The sequence below is a fragment of the Oncorhynchus keta genome, chromosome 27 (assembly GCF_023373465.1).
Source record: "Oncorhynchus keta strain PuntledgeMale-10-30-2019 chromosome 27, Oket_V2, whole genome shotgun sequence".
Lineage (NCBI taxonomy): Eukaryota > Metazoa > Chordata > Actinopteri > Salmoniformes > Salmonidae > Oncorhynchus > Oncorhynchus keta.
Genome location: NC_068447.1, coordinates 42,539,448 through 42,555,206, shown reverse-complemented (window position 1 = coordinate 42,555,206; position 15,759 = coordinate 42,539,448). Strand labels below are relative to the sequence as shown.

At 45.9% G+C, this 15,759-nt stretch overlaps 1 protein-coding gene across 6 annotated transcripts in view; it reads left to right on the top strand.

Annotated features, from left to right (window-relative positions):
* LOC118360341 (zinc finger protein 385A-like) overlaps positions 1-9,996 on the top strand; it is a 138,153-nt gene extending 128,157 nt beyond the window's left edge. For all 6 annotated transcript variants that reach the window (XM_052482471.1, XM_052482472.1, XM_052482473.1 and 3 more), the window contains 4 exons: positions 1,767-2,129; positions 6,599-6,783; positions 7,221-7,313; positions 8,120-9,996. In XM_052482471.1, the coding sequence (XP_052338431.1) occupies positions 1,767-2,129; positions 6,599-6,783; positions 7,221-7,313; positions 8,120-8,389 (911 nt within the window). In that variant the 3' untranslated portion in view covers positions 8,390-9,996. The remainder of the gene's footprint in view (positions 1-1,766; positions 2,130-6,598; positions 6,784-7,220; positions 7,314-8,119) is intronic.
* Positions 9,997-15,759: the final 5,763 nt, after the last annotated feature.

Here is a 15,759-nt window from a genome sequence, read left to right as displayed (position 1 = left end):
GTTATCAGTATAAAAGACACCTGTCCACAACCTCAAACAGTCACACTCCAAACTACACTATGGCCAAGACCAAAGAGCTGTCAAAGGACACCAGAAACAAAATTGTAGACCTGCACCAGGCTGGGAAGACTGAATATGCAATAGGTAAGCAGCTTGGTTTGAAGAAATCAACTGTGGGAGCAATTATTAGGAAATGGAAGACATACAAGACCACTGATAATCTCCCTCGATCTGGGGCTCCACGCAAGATCTCACCCCGTGGGGTCAAAATGATCACAAGAACGGTGAGCAAAAATCTCAGAACCACACGGGGGACCTAGTGAATGACCTGCAGAGAGCTGGGACCAAAGTAACAAAGCCTACCATCAGTAACACACTACGCCGCCAGGGACTCAAATCCTGCAGTGCCAGACGTGTCCCCCTGCTTAAGACAGTACATGTCCAGGCCCGCCTGAAGTTTGCTAGAGAGCATTTGCATGATCCAGAAGAAGATTGGGAGAATGTCATATGGTCAGATAAAACCAAAATATAACTTTTTGGTAAAAACTCAACTCGTCGTGTTTGGAGGACAAAGAATGCTGAGTTGCATCCAAATAACACCATACCTACTGTGAAGCATGGGGGTGGAAACATCTTGCTTTGGGGCTGTTTTTCTGCAAAGGGACCAGGACGACTGATCCGTGTAAAGGAAAGAATGAATGGGGCCATGTATCGTGAGATTTTGAATGAAAACCTCCTTCCATCAGCAAGGGCATTGAAGATGAAACGTGGCTGGGTCTTTCAGCATGACAATGATCCCAAACACACCTCCCGGGCAACGAAGGAGTGGCTTCGTAAGACGCATTTCAAGGTCCTGGAGTGGCCTAGCCAGTCTCCAGATCTCAACCCCATAGAAAATATTTGGAGGGAGTTGAAAGTCCGTGTTGCCCAGCAACAGCCCCAAAACATCACTGCTCTAGAGGAGATCTGCATGGAGGAATGGGCCAAAATACCAGCAACAGTGTGTGAAAACCTTGTGAAGACTTACAGAAAAGGTTTGACCTCTGTCATTGCCAACAAAGGGTATATAACAAAGTATTGAGATAAACTTTTGTTATTGACCAAATACTTATTTTCCACCATAATTTTCAAATAAATTCATAAAAAATCCTACAATATAATTTTGGGGATTTTTTTTCTCATTTTGTCTGTCATAGTTGAAGTGTACCTATGATAAAAAATGACAGGCCTCTCTCATCTTTTTAAGTGGGAGAACTTGCACAATTGGTGGCTGACTAAATACTTTTTTGCCCCACTGAATATGCCATGTGTTTATATACAAGTATATGTACATAGTTGCTTCTGTCCCTGGTTCCCAGCCTGCTTGGTCAAATCCTCCCTTATGGGTTATTGCTGTAGTACAGATTAAAAGGAAGGAACCGTTCACAATTACAAGGTCGTACTGAATCCTAAAATACTTCCCCATGGCAAGCCAGTGTTTTTCTTTTGGAATCCTTCACTTTAGTGAGATAAAATGGGGTTTGTGTGATCTTTGAACCTGCCAGTGGGTTGTAGTTGAAGTGGCCTCTGGCTCGGGTTGGGATGTGTTTGGTTATATGTTAGAAGAAAATACTTGACTCTGCTTCACCTCAAACACACTTGGACAGCATCGTCGAAGTCTATTGTAAACACGTTATAGTTCCAATGACATGCTTTTACTCATTTTTTGTTTTGTTAACACTGCATTTTATTTGACAGTGATTCCCCCTTGTGTTTCCTCTTTATAGACGAACCGCGCCCTCTGTCGTCACAGTTTAATGGGGGACCTCTGCTGGCCCTGACTGGGCCCCTACACCCCCTGCCTCCCCTCTCCACCTCTCCCACCACCGACTCCCCCCTTGCCCCCTCTGTGTGTCCCATGCTGACCTCCCCCACCCTCACCCCTCTTCCTCTGCTCCCCCAATCCTCTGACTCTCCCCTGGCTTTCGGCACCACCAACCCAGACCAGAGTGGTGGTCCAGTGGCCCCTGTTGCTCCTGGGGCCCCGGCCGGCCCAGAGACAGAGGAGGACAAAGCTAAGAAACTCCTCTACTGCTCACTCTGCAAAGTAGCCGTCAACTCCCTTTCACAACTGGAGGCTCACAACAAAGGTACGTAAAATGTACTTATGGGCAGTGACCATCTTCAGGTTACTAATCTCGGAGAGGACACTTGGCAGTCCTCTGAATAGTCAGTACTTAATGGAGAATTCCTTACCAAAAGACCTGGGCTAACATAGTGTTTGTTTTCTGTCAAATACTTTGAGAGCTTGAGATTTAGCCTGTGTGGAGTGCCAGATGAAAAAAATATATATATTTTGACTCAGATCGGATCTCCTCTATCCATCTGCCCGGCCTGCGTCACCCTCATCAACATCGCCATTTTCATTTTATCCAGCACTTAGGGAAAATAAAACCAAAAAGGGGTAAGCGTTTCAAGTTCAAACACAGATGAGGGTGACCAAATAAATCAAAGGCGCTAGACTCTAGCCAAGCATATAACCTCTTCAACCAAAAGCTTCCTTCCCAAAATGGTTATACTGTTGTGTCTGATCCAACATGCCCCGAGTAGCATATTTCTCCTCTTCTTCCTTCCTGTTTCTACACGTCCTCTATCAACCAGCCAGCGCAGGCCTACACAGTCCAGTGACAGAGCAAATACGCCTTGATAATAATTCTCTGAAAGGTATTGAGTCTCCCACTCAAACATTCATGATGTATCTTGTGATACTGTAAGCGGATGCAGCAGAAAGCTGTTCTCTGTTACCCCAGGCATTCAGCCTGAATAGAATGCCGAGAAAGTCCTGTTAATGCTGCTAGATGAGGCCCTCTTAATGCTCCACCACTGGAGGAGTTTCTTTAAGCCTGTAAAACCACGAAGCTGTTATGAATCCAGACCTGGGTTCAACTAGTATTTGTTTCCTCTCAACTCCATTCGGCCTCAAACCTTCCACTCAGTCTCAGTGGCTTTGTTTTTATAACCCGGGGAAGCAGTTAACTTGCCCTCACTCCCTCTGTGTTCTGATTCATGTCACACACACACACACACACGCACACACACGTCCCTACATATCACCATTACCACGCCACAGCAGTAAGGCAGTGTTGTTAAGGGAATAAGAATAGCCTTGGACCACCAGTCAGCCAGACATGATAATACACATCAATGAACAGCTTAATGTAGATTAAGTGTCCACCAATGGAAAAATGATCACTGATATCATTAGAGTAACCTCTGGAAGGCTTTTTGTAATAGATGTTTGATTGAGCCCCAGGGGCAGGACACAGTGATGATGGAATGAGATAAGATTGCTAGTTGATCGTGTAACAGAGGGCTCCCTCTCATCTCTTCTTACAGTATGCATGTGCACTCAAGCACTAATTAAGTACGTACATGCAAACTCCCACAAAGATCACTTACGCTACACAGACAGATATTAAACCAAAACAGAGATAAACGAAGACATTCAGACGTGTGTGTGTAACAGCGACAGTGCCTGCAGTTCAATCTGGGCAGAGTAGCAGCCCAAATCAACACACAATCTGGAAGCAATATTGTCTCTTTCCCCAAATAACGTTAGAGTCCACAGACAGAGAGACAGACAGACAGACAGACAGTGTGGCTCGCGGTGCGACCACCATCACAGACAGAGAGACAGACAGTGTGGCTCGCGGTGCGACGAACATCACAGACAGAGAGACAGACAGTGTGGCTAGCGGTGCGACCACCATCACAGACAGAGAGACAGACAGTGTGCTCACGGTGTGACGAATATCACATCACAGACAGAGAGACAGACAGTGAACATCACATACAGAGAGACAGACAGTGTGGCTCGCGGTGCGACGAACATCACCATCACAGACAGAGAGACAGACAGTGTGGCTCGAACATCGGTGCGACAGTGTGAACATCACATACAGAGAGACAGACAGTGTGGCTCAGAGCGGTGCGAACATCACATACCACCATCACATCACATACAGAGAGACAGACAGTGGTGGCATACAGAGAGACAGACTGTGTGGCGGTGGTGAACATCACATACAGAGAGACAGACAGTGTGGCGAACATCACATCACAGAGAGACAGACAGTGTGGGCATACAGAGAGACAGACAGTGTGGTGCGGTGACGAACATCACATACAGAGAGACAGACAGTGTGGCTGGTGACGAATATAGTGGTGCGAACATCACATACAGAGAACATCACATCACAGACAGAGAGACAGACAGTGTGGCTAGTGGTGCGACGAACATCACAGACAGAGAGACAGACAGTGTGGCTCGCGGTGCGACGAATATCACATACAGAGAGACAGACAGTGTGGCTCGCGGTGCGACGAACATCACATACAGAGAGACAGACAGTGTGGCTCGCGGTGCGACGAACATCACAGACAGAGAGACAGACAGTGTGGCTCGCGGTGCGACAAACATCACAGACAGAGAGACAGACAGTGTGGCTCGCGGTGCGACAAACATCACAGACAGAGAGACAGACAGTGTGGCTCGCGGTGCGACGAACATCACATACAGAGAGACAGACAGTGTGGCTCGCGGTGCGACAAACATCACAGACAGACAGACAGACAGTGTGGCTCGCGGTGTGACGGACATCTCATACAGAGAGACCGACAGTGTGGCTCGCGGTGCGACGAACATCAAATCAAATCAAATGTTATTTGTCAGATACACATGGTTAGCAGATGTTAATGCGAGTGTAGCGAAATGCTTGTGTTTCTATTTCCGACAATGCAGTAATAAACAACGAGTAATCTAACTAACAATTCCAAAACCACTACTTTATACACACAAGTGTAAAGGGGTAAAGAATATGTACATAAAGATATGTGAATGAGTGACGGTACAGAGCGGCATAGGCAAGATGCAGTAGATGGTATCGAGTACTGAGAGTATGAGAGTATGATATGAGTAATGTAGGGTGTGTAAACAAAGTGGCATAGTTTAAAGTGGCTAGTGACACATGTATTACATAAAGATGCAGTAGATGGTATAGAGTACAGTATATACATATGAGATGAGTAATGTAGGGTATGTAAATATTATATTAAGTAGCATTGTTTAAAGTGGCTAGTGATATATACATTATACAATATACATTACATACAGAGAAGAGCGATCAAGGTTATGAATGGATGTGTATTCAACCGTAATCATACGTTTACACAATGGTTTCCTTTCTGTGTTTTTGTCTATTTTCATGTTACGAAACTTCTCCTGTCTGTTTGCGTAGTGCTTTATTTAATTGTAAACATGAGTCAAGCTCGGCTCGCAGAGCACAAGTGAAAAACACCCCGAGGGGGTTCGTCCATTGTCGGCCCAGAATAGAACAAAGGCAGTAACAAAAGTGCACATTTTTGTCCACACGTGAAACCAGTCACTCCAGACACCCCCCCCCCCCTAACTCACTTCACAAAGCTCAAAGATTGATCGAACAAGTTAAAGCCTGCGCCCCAAATGGCACCCTTTCCCTTATATAGTGCTCCACTTTTGACCAGGGCCCATAGGGAATAGGGTGCCATTTGGGATGCACATAAACCCCTCAGTCAGACAGAGTGCAACCAGACTTCTTGGTGGTTTGGGATTGGGGGAGGGGGGAACAGAGGGTAGGACATGACTGGAATTTCTCAGGCAAGAGCAAAACATGCAATTAATTATAGGAACTATTTTGGCACAACGTCGTCAGTGCTCTCTGTCTGTGTATTCCTAACCATTAAAAAAATGTGAACACTCATATTTCTGCTCGTGAGAGGCAGCTCACAGAACCTACTTCACCATGCTCTTCCATTCTTTCAAGACCTAAAGCTACGCACGAGTCGACTTCAACTTATAGATGTTGTTCTAGACAGTTGACCCCTGTAAGACATTATTACAACCACCCATATGACCTCAGTCAAGCTAACCCGAACCCAGAACATTGAATTAGCTACCCTAAGAGAACAGAGAGATCTAAAGATGTGTTTCTGTTCGGTGCTAACGTCAATGCTCTGAAAATGTAGAGATCCTGAAAAACACCATCTTATGTTACGTCCAAAAGTAACACTTCTGTAGACGACCAGCGTTACCTGTTCACTGTGGCCCTCTAGTGGCGAATATATTACACTACACCTCCCAGTCCCACACTAACGGAACGTGTGCTGAGTTCGAGATTATGATCCGCTCCAGAGAGTCCATTAGGCCAGCTCTCTCGTTGTCATATTCTCCTTCACCATATGCTGTTCTCTGGTATGAGGGAAAGGATTCCAGGTTTACAATGGGTGATGAGCTCTAGCAATTGAGATGGGGTTAGCAATGAGCCACATAAGAGTTCAGCATAGCGTACATGTTAGTGTTCTTGGGGGTGATGTCATCCTGAACTGAAGACTTATTCTTGTGTCTTGACCAATCCCTTTGTGGGATTGTTAGACACCATTTTCTTTAAGTCAATTAAAGAGTGTGTGTGTGTGTGTGTGTGTGTGTGTGTGTGTGTGTGTGTGTGTGTGTGTGTGTGTGTGTGTGTGTGTGTGTGTGTGTGTGTGTGTGTGTGTGTGCGTGTGCGCGCGTGTGTGTGTGTAGGCACCAAACACAAAACTATCCTGGAGGCTCGCAGTGGGCTGGGTCCCATTAAGGCGTACCCTCGACTGGGCCCCAAACTCCCAGGGGAGCTGGGAGGGGGGCCGCTGGACCCCAACACTCAGGAACGCACCTTCCACTGTGAGATTTGCAACGTGCGGGTCAACTCCGAACTGCAGCTCAAGCAGGTGAGAGTAATGGAAAGAGGGGGGCATCATACTGTATATTTTCTTTCCTCTTAATCTCCTAACTAGAGACTACTGGTTTTGTTTACCTATCATTTGTACCTTATATATTGCAGTTAGGCTCCTTAGTCTAGAGCTCAGCTAGTTCAAATTCGCTAAACCCTTCCTTGTAAACTCCACCATTACCCTGATTATACCTATTCAGATCTGCAAACGTTGAAGGGTTAGGGAGTTAGGGAGTAGATTGGGACCGGCTGTTAGAGAATTCAAGAGGTCAGAGTTTAACTCTACCTGTCTGTCTGGCTGGCTAACACTGCACCCTGTCTTTCTCTCACTCTCTCTCCTAATCTCTCCCCCTCTCTCTTTCTCTCTCGCTCTCTCTCCTAATCTCTCCCCCTTTCTCTCTCTCTCTTTCTCTCTCTCGCTCTCTCGCCCTGCAGCACATATCTAGTCGAAGGCACCGGGACGGAGTGGCAGGGAAACCCAACCCACTCCTCAGCCGACACAAGAAGCACAGGGGGGCTGACCTCACGGTAACTTTTCACCTCTACGACCACTATCGTGCCAGGGCTAGATCAGATTATCGTGCCAGGGCTAGATCAGATTATCGTGCCAGGGCTAGATCAGATTATCGTGCCAGGGTTAGATCAGATTATCGTGCCAGGGCTAGATCAGATTATCGTGCCAGGGCTAGATCAGATTATCGTGCCAGGGCTAGATCAGATTATCGTGCCAGGGCTAGATCAGATTAACGTCGCGTTTGACTGGATCAGCCTGATTAAGGCTGGGTAGTAATTTGGGATGCGAGGGGGATGGTAGATCAGTGATTCTGTGAAGTTCAAAGGGCATTGTTGTCTATCTTAAACACGCAGACAGTTAATTAATGAGAGGAGGTTTGGCTGTCTCCTGAGTAGTCAGCACTTAATGGTAAAGTAGTTTCAGAGGAGGCTGCTGGGAGGAGCTGCAGGAGGACGGGCTCACTGTAATGGCTGGAATGGACTCAATTGAATGGTACCAAACAAATAAAGATAACGCGTTTGTCTCCGTTCCATTCATTCCATTCCAGCCATTACAATGAGCCCGTCCTCCTACAACTCCTCCCAGCAGCCTCCTCTGAGTAGATTCCTTACCAAAGCGCTGAAGATCCATTTTGTAGCTGGCTGGAAACATAGTTTGAGTAGAAACCTCGGTGTTGTGAGATCAAAGAGGTTCAAACTGAAATGCAATTTCTATATTTGTTCCCCTGAATCCCTTGTGTTCACCTTCTGCCACTTAAACGTTGTATCCGTCTCTCCCTCCCTCTCTTTCTCCCTCGCTCTCTGCCTCTCTCTCCCCTCAGTCCTCTCTGACCTTCTCTAAGGATCTCTCCAAATGTTTGGGCGCTGGGCTCTTGCCCAGTCCCCTGGCGGTTGCCGCAGCGATGGCCGCCGCCGCTTCCTCAAACCACCAATTGGCTCAGCTTCGCGCCGCAGCATCTTCCGTCCACCACCCCTCGCATCACCACCACCACCACCTATTACAGGGCCCGCCTCTCAGCCACGCCATCCTAAGACCCGCCCCCGGACCCATGCGTACCTCCCACGGGCCAATCCTCTTCTCTCCTTACTGACTCCACCCCCCTCCACCTCGGCCAGTCAGGAGCAGCCACTCCAAAAGCACACTGTGAAGAAAATAATCAAAATAAATGACAAACAGCAATTGGTAGGTTAAACAAATCATCGGTGAACAAATCAAACGTAAAAAACATCTAGAGGAGTAGAAAAGAAAGGGAAGAGGGTACCCTGACCTGAAACTCTCCCTCCATCTCATAGACTTGTGCCTGCGAGTGATCGACTGATGGAGAGAGAGAGAGAGAGAGAGAGAGCGATAAGAGGAGCGATACACAGTATGCATTGGATAGACTCCCCTGTTCTTCTCTCACCTCCCCACCTCCCTCTCCCCCACACACTGTGAGATCCATCACTGCATACAGCGATAGAACAAACTGATGAGACTGATTGCGCACACACACACACACACACACACGCACACACACCCCTCCACTGCAGCTAACTATTCCAGTGCAGTATGCGCTGGGCCACACTATAAGTATGTATGGTTTCCTCATCATTCTTTAACGTGCACTTAGTCTACTATTCACCTCCACCTCTTCCTATGCACCTCCAAACCAAGAGAATATTGTTACTATAGTATGCCAGTACAGTAGGCTAGCTGCTTTTCAGTGGTCTTCTTCGCTATTATAAACGTGTGTAGCCATGTATAAGTATAGCAATATTCCACAATACTGTACATTTCTCCTCCCGCTCTCGGGGGCACAAACGAAACAGGCAACCTTGTTCCCCATTTGTGGGTGACCCCTAGGCTCTCTTCCTATTGGTGGACCTATAGGTCCTTGTTAGAGTATTACTGTGGGTGACAACAGGATTGGGATGGTCACGTCTTGATGTGGGACGCGTGGGGGCGGGGCAGAGGAGAGAAGAGAACAGGACTGTAAAGGTGATTGTGAAAAAAGGTGCTATCTAGAACCTAAAAGGGTTCTTTGGCTGTACCCGTAGGAGAACCCTTTGAAGAACCCTTTTTTGGTTCCACGTAGAACACTTTCCACAGAGGGTTCTACATGGAACCCAAAAGAGTTCCTCTAGAACCAAAAAGGGTTCTCCTAATGGGGACAGAGTGTAGGGTGATTATGGGGGAGAGAAAGGAGAGAGGGGTAAGAGAGGAGAAAGGGAGCAGGACTCTGGGTTACTTTGTGGCAGGGCTAGGTGAGAGGACGACCAGCGTGGGTCACTGTATATCTAGACCCAGGGGCACTGTGGAGGAGGCGGAGACACGCTGGCGTTTGAAAATAGATTTTAACAACAAAGATGGCTGCAGGGGGGGGAAGTGTGTCAACCACCATAACGATCACAGCTAAACCTCTCCACAGGATAGGAGAGCGCGAGAACAGAGAGAGGAGCTAGAGCAGAGGAGGCGTGCATTGGTTCATACTGCCCCTTTAACACAGTAACCTGGAACCTTGCCATATACTCTAACTGGTATTCTGCATCTACTACTCAGTGAGACCGCAATGTGAGTCTTAGACCTCAAAGTACAACCACACGAGAGTCTGTTCTCGTGTGCGTTTGTGTGTGTCCCCGAGAGCGTGTGGAGAGAATGATTTGTGTATCTGTGATAAAGCACAGGGTTCCGGATTCCATCCACCTATGCAACCCCCCATATGAACTCCATACAGTGTTGGTGGTGTGACCAGTGTACAGTATCTCTACGTAGAGTATCTCCCTGTATGTCTCCCTGTCCTTCTCTCTGTTTGGGGCCTGTAGTTCTGGGGTCCGGAAGGGTCAGGGTCTTCTCTTATGCATCACTGGATCGACCCCCCTCTCTCATCCTCTTCCATCCGGAGGGTTGGTTTAAGGCTACATAAGGGCAACAACGGGACTGCGAACTTCCAAACGATCTCTACCAGATCCCCCGAGAGAGACAAAGAGCGAGAGCGGCACAGCGAGATGGAGCGAGAGGAGAGCGAGAGAGAGAGAGAGAGAAGACACTGAACTTAAGTGACAACCACCCCGGAGCACTAGCACAGCAAGGTCACACGTAGTGTATTTAGGACAGGCCTGGGAGACCCTGCCCAGCCCTCTTTATTTTGGACTTCCACGCCTTCCTGTCTTTAAACGGAAAGCCATGCAATGCTATGTGTATTATTTCACCGTGACTGATCAGTGTTTTGTTCTGTTGTGTTTTGGGTTGGTTGGTTCATCTCCATAGTTACCTACACATTTATAGTGACGTGCTAATAATAATAAATAACACAATTCTATTTAGGAGGGAATGGTTGGAGACGGGTGGAAGTGAGACGGGTGGAATATTTAGGAGTTGGTAAGATACCGGATGCAGAGACTGTGCTGTCCACCTACAGTAGGCTACCTGAACTGAGAATTAGACGAAGAGAAGCCTGCCCTGCTGAACACTGCTGTAGCACTGGGCCTCAAAACGGAGGAAAACTACCCGAAACGGAGCTGAACAGGGCGGTACTACCTGAACTCGTCCAATAAGAAACGCCAGGCGTTCGTTTTCTGTTGCAAAAAGTGCCCTAATGAACACCACCCCAAACGGAGATGTACACTGCCCTTCCAGCGAGAAGCAATGTGTTCTAATGTCTTACCTTTTGATCGGAGAGTTAACTTGTTGTTGTTCAGCGTAAACAGTGTGTTGTACACTACAGGGTAATTGTACAGTGAATTCTGGGTCCTAGATGTGCTTAAATACATTTTTGTCCTGGTCAGGTCACATGGTCGAGTCACATAGTAAAACTCAACCATAGTAAAAAGACATGTAAAACTCCTGGTCCTATGAATGGGAAACGTGCCTGATAATAGGCCTTTTATGTTCGTCCACAGAGGAGGTGGCCTGCAGAGGGTACAGTAGAGAAGCCCAATACTAAATGGACCCCTAGACCCTATGCACTTGCAGCGATCTCAGCGGATTGGACACAACAATGCCGTCTAGTCAATCAGTCGGCCATATTGCGCTACTACCATATTGCGTATCGAATCATCTTAAGATTTCTTCAAGTGCGTAGGTTGAAGGGTCTAGAGGTCGATTTGGGACAGGGCCGGAAGAAGGACAATAAAGAAGTGGTTTAGGGAAGGGCCATTAATATTAGAGGGGTCTAATCCAACGGTAATTATGGCTGTGGTCCAATTCTCTGACCTACCCAAGTGTGCAATCCTACACCCACCCTCGTGAATTTAACATTGACTGGTGTAAGGAACACGGCGTAAATCATGCTTGCAAAAATCCAATGCTTTTAAATAAGGGGGAGTGAAGAAGTGTACACTTACGGGTGAAAGAGAGATAATTGGAAAGCAGCCAATCTCTGCTTGGGGAACGGTACGTACATGCCAGGTAGCTGGCATTAAAGTTGATCTGACAATATGTTTTCATTTAGTTTGGACTTTTTTGTGTTTTTGTTGCGTTGTGTTTCATTTTCGTGTGTGAGAAATAAGGTTGAGTATTGAGTAATAAATCCTGATATGACAGAATACATGATTATATCAATGCCATTATGTAAGAGCTGACTCAGTCAGTTTATCCACCAATGTGCTCTTTTGGTTAACTTGATCTTAATCCTGATCTTAAACTTGATCTTGACTTGGTGGAGATTATTTCATTTGTAGTGAAGTTAAAAAGTGTACTTGGAGTAGTGCTCTTGTTCATGTTGGTGTGTAATCGTTATGTCTGCGTCCCAAATGGTACACTAAGCCCATAGCGCTCTGGTCAAAAGTAATGCACTATATAGGGAATAGGGTGCCATTTCAGATGCACCCTGTGTAATATTGTGTGTGTTGAGACCTGCTCTCCCCACTCTCCACCAATAAGAGACCAGAGAAGCCATGGCTGGAACAGAAGTGGCCTATCACGATATACAGGAGACAAACCTTAACCCAGGCAGGGTGGCCGACCACAATAGAGGAGACAAACCTTAACCCGCCCACGCAGGCACAGACGTTAAGCGATTGTTTCTTGATATAAGGTTGACGAAGCATCAAACATTATTAACAACCATGACCCAACCGATCAGTTCAAAGGGTTTGATTCTGTCACTGTTAGATCCATGAAGTTGAAATTCACATCTATGTTCATATCGTAGTCACCTCAAATGGTACGTACATCCTCATGTAATTATTCAATACTGTTGAACATATTTTCTGAACAGGTGTCCTGGTAGCCGTGTGTAGGCTCTTAGCCTTATTCCATCCTTATTAGTCACCAGAGGCAGACAATACTGCCCAAATGGCACCCTATTCACTATGTACTGCCCTGGTCAAAAGTAGTGCACTTTATAGGGAATAGGGTGCCATTTGGAAAACATCCAGAGAAAGATAAAGATGGAGACACTTTGGTGAAACCGTGTCTTGCCAATAAAGTACTTTTTTTGAATTTCATTGTCAGAGGGGAAAAGTAAGAGTTTGTATGTCGAATTGTAGCAATACCCAACTCATACTGGCTACTCTTGTTTATTGCAATAATAATTTAAAAAATGAACCAATAAAATACATATGTGAGTAAAATATTATAAATGTAATTTTAAACAAAAAACTATACTTTACGAAAATGCTATTGGTGTCTGTCGAGAGAAACGAATGGTGAAAAAAAAAAGAAAATCAATGTCAATAAATGAATAAACTGAAGAAGGAAACCTCCGCAGCTTCCTTGTGTGAGTCAAAGCCGTCCCCGTGTTCAAAAGACACAAGGCTCCACCTTAACTTGAACTGTTTCAATAGCAGATACTCCGCGGGAGATTACATACCTTTGGGCCAGGGTCAAACCTATTGCAATATATAGGACCGGACATAGACACAGTATATCAGGCACGATATACAATGAATGTCACCACACGTAATTGACCAGCTCACCAGCACTGTCATTATATCCTTAATGCATGTCGGCTCCGCTATTTCATCATCGATAGAGCCGTATGTTTAGATATAAATAAATATATGTCTCTGATCATCACATCAGATATCAAATGATGAAATTCCTATGGATTCTGGAATGGCGAAACATTCTATCAAATCAAATCAAATGTATTTATATAGCCCTTCGTACATCAACTGATATCTCAATGTGCTGTACAGAAACCCAGCCTAAAACCCCAAACAGCAAGCAATGCAGGTGTAGAAGCACGGTGGCTAGGAAAAACTCCCTAGAAAGGACAAAACCTAGGAAGAAACCTAGAGAGGAACCAGGCTATGTGGGGTGGCCAGTCCTCTTCTGGCTGTGCCGGGTGGAGATTATAACAGAACATGGCCAAGATGTTCAAATGTTCATAAATGACCAGCATGGTCAAATAATAATAAGGCAGAACAGTTGAAACTGGAGCAGCAGCACGGCCAGGTGGACTGGGGACAGCAAGGAGTCATGTCAGGTAGTCCTGGGGCATGGTCCTAGGGCTCAGGTCCTCAGAGAGAGAGAAAGAAAGAGAGAAGGAGAGAATTAGAGAACGCACACTTAGATTCACACAGGACACCGGATAGGACAGGAGAAGTACTCCAGATATAACAAACTGACCCAAGCCCCCCAACACATAAACTACTGCAGCATAAATACTGGAGGCTGAGACAGGAGGGGTCAGGAGACACTGTGGCCCCATCCGAGGACACCCCCGGACAGGGCCAAACAGGAAGGATATAACCCCACCCACTTTGCCAAAGCACAGCCCCCACACCACTAGAGGGATATCTTCAACCACCAACTTACCATCCTGAGACAAGGCTGAGTATCTATCTAGTCTAGAGCAGTACTTTCTGTCGCTGAATGTCCCAGCATTCTCAGAATGGATGGCTTCATTTTCATTAGATATTTTTATTTAACTAGGCAGGTCAGTTAAGAACAAATTCTTATTTACAATGGAGACCTACCAAAAGGCAAAAGGCCTCCTGCGGGGGGCTGGGATTGAAAAATATATATATATATATATATATATATATGTGTGTATATGTATATTATATATATATAAATATAGGACAAAACACACATCATGACAAGAGAGACAACACTATTTAAAGAAAAACTTAAGACAACAGCATAGCATGGCAGCAACACATGACAAGCATGGTAGCAACACAACATGGTAGCAACGCAACATGGTAGCAGCACAAAACATGGTACAAACAATATTGGGCACAGACAACAGCACGAAGGGCAAGAAGGTAGAGATAACAATACATCACGTAAAGCAGTCACAACTGTCAGTAAGTGTCCATAATTGAGCCTTTGAATGAAGAGATTGAGGTAAAACTATCGAGTTTGAGTGTTTGTTGCAGCTCGTTCCAGTGCCTTGCTGCAGTGAACTGAAAAGACCCAGGGATGTGTGTGCGTTAGGTTAGGGACCTTTAACAGAATGTGACTGGCAGAACGGGTGTTGTGTGTGGAGGATGAGAGCTGCAGTAGATATCTCAGATAGGGGGGAGTGAGGCCTAAGAGGGTTTTATAAATAAACATCAACCAGTGGGTCTTACAGAGATTACCAGTTTACAGAGGAGTATAGAGTGCAGTGATGTGTCCTATAAGGAGCATTGGTGGTAAATCTGATGGCTGAATGGTAAAGAACATCTTGCCGCTCGAGCGCACCCTTACCTGCTGATCTATAAATGATGTCTCCGTAATCTAGCATGGGTAGGATGGTCATCTGAATCAGGGTTAGTTTGGCAGCTGTGATGAAAAAGGAGTGATTACGATAGAGGAAACCAAGTCTAGATTTAACTTTAACCTGCAGCTTTGATATGGGCTGAGAGAAGGACAGTGTACGGTCTAGCCATACTCCCAAGTACTTGTATGAGGTGACTCCCTCAAACTCTAAACCCTCAGAGGTAGTAATCACACCTGTAGGGAGAGGTGGAATTCTTCTTACCAAACCACATGACCTTTGTTTTAGAGGTGTTCAGAACAGGGTTAAAGGCAGAGAAAGCTTGTTGGACACTAAAGAATGCTTTGTTGTAGAGCGTTTTAACACAAAATCTGGGGAGGGGCCAGCTGAGTATAAGACTGTATCATCCGCATATAAATGGATGAGAGAGCTTCCTACTGCCTGAGCTATGTTGTTGACATGCCAGAGGATTAGTAGTTCTTACGTTGGGCCTCAAGCCTGCTTATATAGACGGATACTGTAGCTTGGCTGCTGATCACAAGCAGGACGAACAGCTGGTGCCCTAGACTCAGTTGGCTGATGTAGAGCCACCATCCCACCACTAGATAGAGCCAGTGTTATGTACTATTCAATCGTCATAGTGACAGCAACATTACTGGGTCTTCTGTAGTTCACGTGGTAGAGCATGGCACTTGTAAGTAGAGCATGGCACTTGTAACGCCAGTATAGTGGGTTTGACCCCAGGACCACCCATACGTAAAAATGTATGCATGCATTATGTAAATCTGATGTACCTTTTAGATCACAATGATTATATGGACAGGAAGGAC